The sequence below is a fragment of the Akebia trifoliata genome, chromosome 13, assembly GCF_017979445.1.
Source record: "Akebia trifoliata isolate Shusen 1 chromosome 13, ASM1797944v1, whole genome shotgun sequence".
NCBI lineage: Eukaryota > Viridiplantae > Streptophyta > Magnoliopsida > Ranunculales > Lardizabalaceae > Akebia > Akebia trifoliata.
Window position 1 is genome coordinate 30912070 of NC_141387.1, and position 8133 is coordinate 30920202.

Genomic DNA, 8133 nt, shown 5'->3' on the forward strand with positions numbered 1-8133 from the left:
TTTCAAAAAAAAAAAATTTAAAAACTATTACTAATTATTAAAGAAACCTAAAAAATTGTTTATTAAAAAAAAACTCTATTGTCACACCAACTCATACATTTGCAATTAAAACAGAATTAACAAACATCCAAATGTGGTGTGCTGTAGGTATAGGTAAAAGTTGGTGTGATAAAAAATTTATTCTCTCTTTAACACCATTGCAACAGAGAAGGGGGCTGCCAGCAAGTCCTTTTTTATTTTTTTTATTTTATAAAATAATTTTTTTTTATGTTGCTGCCCTTTAAAAAAAATCAAAAGAAAGTACCACATCTTTTCCTCAAAACAGTACCAAACATTGTTCCTCCTTATTTTTTAATGAAAGATAATATTTTCCCTTAATTTAGTGAAGAGCACATTCACTAATACTCTCAAAGCTCGAAAAAGATAAACATCCAAGTCAGGCAGACATAAATTATTCAATTTGATTGGTTTTATCTATAAATGCTCCTGCAAAAAAGTGAATGCTCCATTCCCATCTAGATATGTATTAGCTGACAGAAGCTCATCCAAAAGAGTATCAACTCTATTTTCTGCATTGGCTACTAAATCTTGAATAGTGTTCATGCATCCATCACCAGCTAGTTCCCTTTCTTGCAATGTCTCATGTTGATACGTGTTTATACCACTATTAGATGGACCAGGCCTGTCCATTTCAAGCATTACTTGTGAAGGGGCAATGGCCTCATCACCATTTACAAGTACAGATGAATAACGTGTTAGAGAAAAAGATGCACTATATTAAGATACATGAGATACACTGTATCATTGTTAGTGTATCTCATCACAAATGGAAGGTTGTGATGAATGATATTCTAGAATATATATAGATATTTAGAATATATCAATTAGGATATTCTAGAATATTTATGTTAGGTAGTTTTCATATATCTTGTTTGATGTAATGTCTATAAATACTCTACTAGGGCTTTTGTAAGAATCATCCAAGAATCTCAATAAAATTCATATTTTCTACATGGTATCATAGCTCAAGCTTCACTGAGCACATCGATCTTGGTGCGCCTTTCTTTGGCGATGGCACCACTGCCATCGCCGAACCTTAATTATTTTATTTACATTATTAGTTTTTTTTTTTCAATAAAAATATCATCTTTCTCTATGTTCCAGACCTAGATATTTTTATTAATCTAGGATTTTTTGTTTTTCCAATAAAAATCACAACTCCTTCTAGATCTCTACAAATCTCCCAATTTTCACATTCATGTTACATGATCTCATTTTTTTTTTCTTATCTAAAATCTCTCCAATGAGAGTTCTTTCATTTAAATGGCACAATCCTACTTCTTATGCTTTTGGGAGAGATCATGATAGATCTGGTCTAATAAGCCACCGGCTCCGACAGACTCAAAAAGAGCGGGATGCGACAGTGATGGACTTCATAGACAAATGGTGACCACCAGCAAGCACGATTGGCATTTTGACGATCAATGAACATATCCATAATGAGATCAAGCAATTATTCAACAAAATGAATTGCATATTCCTTTTTCAAAGGACCATGCAATTGCGGGAGGATGTTAGATAATAAGATGCACTATATTAAGAAACATGAGATACACTGTATCATTGTTAGTGTATCTCATCACAAATGGAAGGTTGTGATGAAGGATATTCTAGAATATATATTGATATTTAGAATATATCAATTAGGATATCCTAAAACATTTATATTAGGTAGTTTTCATATATCTTGGTTGATGTAATGTCTATACATATTCTACTAGGGCTTTTGTAAGAATCATCCAAGAATCTCAATAAAATTCATATTTTCTACATAACGATGTGTATAACCAACTCTCTTCCCCAAAATCCCAGGTCGACAAGTCCGTGCGGACCGATTATGTTGAAGTGAATTAGTTGAGATTTCACCTTTGTTTCTGCAAAATTCCTTCTTAGTATTTTCGAGCTTTTCAAAGGGCGAGAAGAAATCCTCTGGATCTTGAAATTGACTAATGTCCAAACTCGTATCCTCATCCAAAGATAGTTGACTTGCATTCGGCTTCAAAGAAAACTTAGCTCGTTTACAACCCAAGGCAAGTCGTCATTCTTGGGGACGATCCTTACCCAGTGTAGAAGTGTTTTTACTCTTGTCTTCAGGTTGAACATGGCATGGAAACTCAGAGTTCTGATTCTCTGAACTACTTTGTAAAATTATCTTCACTTGTTCTAAAATCTTATTTGGACTTTTGAGTGCCTGAGATTTGAGATAGTTGTGGATGGATTCCATGTTATCCTGATCTGAGTTTCTAGTTTTCTTCAAATCTCTAAATGTTCGAGGAAGTAAGGAGAGAACAGAGTAGCCTTCAAGAGGATCAACTACATCTGGATTTTGAAATTTGACAACCATCTCTCATGGAGAGATTTCAAATCTATCGAGAGTATAAACCCTAAGTGAGAGAGAGAGAGAGAGAGATGAAGAGAAAGATGTCACTCTCCTTTGCTGCCCTTCCTCACGCAGATAAAAAGAAAAGAAAGAAAAAATTAAAATAAAGAAAAAAAAACCTTTTCACTAATAGCACACACCACGCATAATAAAGCTGTTTTATTTATTTTATTTTTTATTTTTTCTTTGAAATCCCTTCTCATCATGCATAACATAATTTTTTTTTTCTTTTTTCTTTTTGGCATATTAAGCACATCACTAACACATAAACAAAAAAAACTATTTTCATAACTTACCACCCATACATAGTAACGCGCTACAAAATTTTTATCCAAAATTAAAAAATAAAAATAAAAATACATGACTTCTTATTTCAATCTCTATCATTCCATCATCAATTTATTAACTTTTTAAAATCTTGAATTATTTAGGATCATCACAAGAAACCATCGATTGGATCATACAACAAGAGAAGAAGAAAAATAAAATAAAATACCTAAAAATCAAACAAATGATCCACAATCAAGCCAAAAGAACAAAACTAAAAAAATAAATAACATATTTCAAGATGATGAGAGTTTGGATGTTATTATTGAAGAAGGTACTCACAATGCTATCTCGAATGTTAATTCTCCTATGTCTAAAGTGAATATACTTTCAAAATGAAAGAGAAGTTGTTGTGTTAGTAGTCAAGATAAAGCGTTGTAGAACACTGTTGACGCAACAAGGCAAATAATTGTTGCATTGGAGTCTAGTAATGCATCAGATAGGACTGTTATACATGATGAATTATGAAAGATGCCTGATATCTTTATTGATATTCTTATGTAAATAATAGATTACCTAGAAGACAACACAATTGCTGCCAAGACTTTTATAGGGTTTGATAAAGCAATAAAAAGCCGTGGTTAGTTCGTCGTCTATCTCGTAAATATCAATGAGATTATTATTGCATCTTATTATTGATAGTCTAAGATTGCATGAACAAATATTATTTTTATGGGTTAGACAATCATTATTGATAATTTAGGATTGCATGAACAATTATTACTTTTTATTTATTTATTATTGAACAATCGTTATTGATAGTTTAGGATTGCATGAACAATTGTTATTTTTTATGGGTTGAATAATTGTTTTGTTTGATTTTATAATATATCATTATTTCCTAAATATTGTACTTTTATCTATCCATAATGTTTTTTATTTTATTTTATGAAACAAGATTCTTTTATTTATTTATTTTAATGTTTATATTATTTTTTATAATTATCACAAAGTCAAATTAAAATAATATTTTTCTATAGGTCTTTTATGCCACTCAAACAACAGAAAATAATTTTTTGTGAAAATTTTCATGATATGCTCAAATAGGGAAAAAGGATTTGCATAACAATGATATGCCTAATAATATTTTCCTTGCAATCAAGCACACGCTAAATACATTTTTCCTCAACCTCTAGTAAAAAATCTTTGAATTTTCTTCCCAAAATCATTCAATTTCAAGCTCTCAATCTTACCATTAATTATAGTAATTTATTGGATAAATTCGTGATGACAACCCCTAGGGATATTCGATCTCAAGACCTCAACTTCTTGAGGAGTGGTTTTGGCGAGATGGCCATCTCATTAATAGGGTATTTGGAAAAGTTGGAAGTTGGAAAAGTCCTTCATCCTCATCCTGATGTCTCTTTTGCTTGTGGACTGTATGACTAAAAGGAGTGTTTTTTATCTTTATGCATGTGCGTCATGTCATGCGTAAGCAAAGATTTTGTCGAGGATAAATTCCAAGTCAGTAGTTTTCAAAAAACCATGGAGACGGCCACGTGAGTACAAAAAAGTGGATTTGTTGTTCGTTATAATATCAAAAACTTGATGTAATCTCTTTTTAAAAATCTTTATTTTTTTATTTAGGCCCCTGTATTTTGAAACATGCCTTCCTTGACCTCAGTCTTTTTAATAGATACATAGAAAGAGACTTAAATGCCCTCATCTTCAAATTCTAACTAAAAACTCTTGAATGTTCTTCTCAAGATAGTCTTCTCCAAACTCTTGAAGAAGAGGGCATTTAGGTCTTTTTATATTGATCAATCTTATTTGAGGTCAAGGAAGGCATTTTTCAAAACACAGGGGGACATTTCGAATATTCACAAAAATGTGGGGGTATATATAGATCAAATTTTTTTTTTTTTACTCTTTTGAGCCCACAAGTATCCAAATGCAACCTCCATGAAAAGTCCTTTTTTAACCACACACATTTAGGCCCACAAGCTATTAATAATCATATCATCTTTTTGGAGACTATATATTTTATATAATATAAAATTGAGTGATCAAAGATCAACTCTTTGGGCCCACAATTAGTGGCAATCTGAACCGTTCATTTGGGAGTGATCACATGCTAATGGTAACTTGTCAATCAAGAAAGAAAGAGACTACAAATAATCCCCACACCTAGAGACAGAAACACAAAGAAAGAGAGAGATGAAGAAGGCAGAGCTTGTGTTCTTCCCATCAGTGGGAATTGGTCACCTAGTATCAACGGTGGAGCTTGCAAAGCATCTGATCAATCTCGAGGATCACTTCTGTATCACCATCCTTGTCATGACCGCACCAGCAGATACAATTCCACGCAGCTACACCGAATCAGTCAGCTCCTCCTTCTCTAGTATTCGGTTTATCGAACTCCCTAAGGTGGACCCTCTACCTCAGGATGTCGAAGCCGGTATAGCTTCCATATCCCTCTTCATCGAATACCACAAACCTCATGTTAAACACGCGATTTCCAAACTCATCAACTCGTCCGAATCAAATCCTGACTCACTTCCCATCGCTGGGTTAGTCGTTGATATGTTTACAACCATGGCGATTGATATAGCTCAGGAATTCGGGATCCCCACTTATCTCTACTTCACTTCAGGAGCAGCCATGCTTGGTTTCATGCTCTACTTCCCAACTCTACACACTGAGTTCACCACCGATTTGATAGACTACAAGGGCAAGTTAGAAGTCCCGAGTTTCATGAACTCATTTCATCCACTCGTCTTACCAAATGTTATTTGGAAGAGAAAGGGAGCGGGGTACGATTGGATCCTCTGTCACTCTAGAAAGTTTAGAGAGACTAAGGGTATTATCGTTAATTCATTCATCGAGTTGGAAACTCACGCAATTAAATCGTTTGAAAACAGTTCAAACCCACCGGTTTATCCCGTCGGACCGTTACTCGATCAGGAGGGACAGACCCAATCAGAGTCTAATCGGGCCCATTTTGAGAAAATCACAAAATGGCTTGATGATCAGCCAACATCATCTGTGATCTTCTTATGTTTCGGGAGTAAGGGATCTTTCGATAAACCGCAGGTGCAGGAGATCGCAATTGGGCTCGAGCAAAGTGGGTACAGGTTCTTGTGGTCACTACGTCGTCCACCAACATCTAAGTTAGATGAACCAAGTGATTACACAAATCTCGAGCAAGTTCTTCCTGATGGGTTCTTGGAGCGGACGGAGGGGAGGGGTTTAATGTGTGGTTGGGCCCCACAGGTGTCAATCCTGGCCCACAAGGCAATTGGAGGATTTGTTTCACATTGCGGTTGGAACTCAATTTTGGAAAGTTTGTGGTTTGGTGTACCGATATTGGGTTGGCCTCTTTATGCAGAGCAGAAACTTAATGCGTTTGAGTTAGTGAGAGATTTGGGATTAGCAGTTGAGATCAATTCAGATAAAATCTACAGTGGAGATGTGATCATGGCTGAGGAAGTAGAAAAAGGAGTGAGATGTGTGATGGACGGTGATAGTGAGGTGAGAAGAAAGGTCAAAGAGATGAGAGAGAAGAGCAGAAAGACTTTGATGGATGGAGGTGGCTTCTCTGCTGCATCATTAAAGCATCTAATTGAGGATCTCAAGGAAAATCTCAAATGAGCAATAATTTATGTGGAAACCTCTTCATTCAATCTTGGGTGACTTGCGTTATCTTGATGCTTTCGCTTGTTTTTACTTTTTAAAATATATTGAAAGATGTAGTATTCAAAGCTGGGGCTGTCAATGGATGGGATAGTACTTGGGGTGCACATGGTTCGAATTTTGGTAAAATTGGAATCAAATCAAACATGATCGGTTCTACAAATTTGGAACCGAACCAATCCAATTACCCTATATAACCGAACCAATATAAATTAATCTTGGTTCGGATCGGTTCTCATACTTATAACATAACACATAACATGCTAAACAAAACATCAACATACATATTATTTCAACATAAACAAAGCATCACGCATAACACATTAAAAATAAAAATCATGAAAAAATGAAAAAATAAAAATATCATTTAACACTTACCTTGTAAGGGATGATTGAAGATCAAAGTCATTTTTAAAATCAAATGTTGCTTGTTGCTTTGTAATTAAAAGTAAGGGGGGGCACATTAGAGGAGATAAAGTTGAAGACTTTAGTGAGTTACCTCTACCAGACTAACACAGTTGTGTGTGTGTGTGTGTGAGATGGGTTATATCTTCATTTTTCGACGAGGTGGTGAGGTGGCAAGTGGCGAGGTGAGTGAGGGAGATGAACGACAACTAGATTTTTTTTAAACTTGAAGAAGAGAGAAATAGAGAATAGAATAACGAAACTAAAAAATGATTTTATTTTTAAATAATATATCTATATATATATATGGGAAATGTTCAGCACCCAACCATTTACCCAACAATTTGCCCAACATGTTTTGTCCTATATGGGTTAGAAGTTTTGGAATGGGCTGAGTTTTGGTGAGGATGATCTCTATGGTTTGAAGATCATCCTCACCAAAAATCAGCCCATTCCAAAACTTCTAACCCCATTAAAAATGGTTTACAAAAAATGGACGGTCCACGATTTTTCAACTTGTAAGCATGGGGCTAGACGTTTTGGAATAGCCTGATTTTTGGTGAGGATGATCTCCTCACCATAGGGATCATCCTCACCAAATATCAGCCCATTCCAAAACTTCTAATCTATGTAGGACAAAAATAGTTAGCTAAATTGTTGGCCAAAATGTTTGGTGCTGAAAGGGACCCTATATATATAGGGAGCGGATCAGCAGCCCTAAAGTTTACTAAGTTTGGTGCCAAACATTTTTTGTAAATCACATTTGATGGGGTTAGAAGTTTTGGAATAGACTAATTTTTTGTGAAGATGATCTCTACGGTGAAGAGATCATCCTCACAAAAAATCAGCTCATTTTGAAACTTCTAACCCTAGTTTACAAGTTGAAGAATCGTGGACCGTCCAATTTTTGTAAATCACTTTTGATGGATTAGGCTGATTTTTGGTGAGGATGATCTCTTCATCATAGAGATCATCCTCACAAAAACTCAGCTCATTCCAAAGCTTCTAACCCATATTTTGAAAAATGTTTGGCACCAAACTTGGCAAACTTTAGGGCTGCTGAACCGTCTCCATATATATATTATAATGGATATAAAAATGGTTCAGTTCTATTATACCCCTAATCCGGAATAGAAGAACTAAATCAATTGGACTTTTTGTTTTTTACAATCCGCACCCGAACCAAACCATGCTCAATCCGAATCAATCTAATTCAAAATGCTCGGATTGGTTCGGTTCTCAGATTTACCCAATCCAATGTGCACCCTTAGATAGTACCTGAAATCCAATCCATTTGATTTAATCGACAATTTGGGCTTTTGATACGA

The 8133-nt window shown here is 34.8% G+C and overlaps 1 protein-coding gene and 1 pseudogene across 1 annotated transcript; one reads left to right on the forward strand and one right to left on the reverse strand.

Moving 5' to 3' along the window:
* Positions 1 to 351: 351 nt before the first annotated feature.
* On the reverse strand, positions 352 to 2410 carry LOC147388285 (centromere protein C-like; annotated as a pseudogene).
* A 2468-nt stretch (positions 2411 to 4878) lies between these two features.
* On the forward strand, positions 4879 to 6507 carry LOC147388286 (anthocyanidin 3-O-glucosyltransferase 2-like). The gene has a single exon (XM_086421799.1). The coding sequence runs from the start codon at positions 4925 to 4927 to the stop codon at positions 6356 to 6358; it is 1434 nt and encodes a 477-aa protein (XP_086277925.1). The 5' UTR covers positions 4879 to 4924; the 3' UTR covers positions 6359 to 6507.
* Positions 6508 to 8133: the final 1626 nt, after the last annotated feature.

What these genes read in the sequence shown, in the direction of transcription:
- LOC147388286 (XM_086421799.1), top strand. Translation starts at nt 4,925, where the DNA reads ATGAAGAAGGCAGAGCTTGTGTTCTTCCCATCAGTGGGAATTGGTCAC.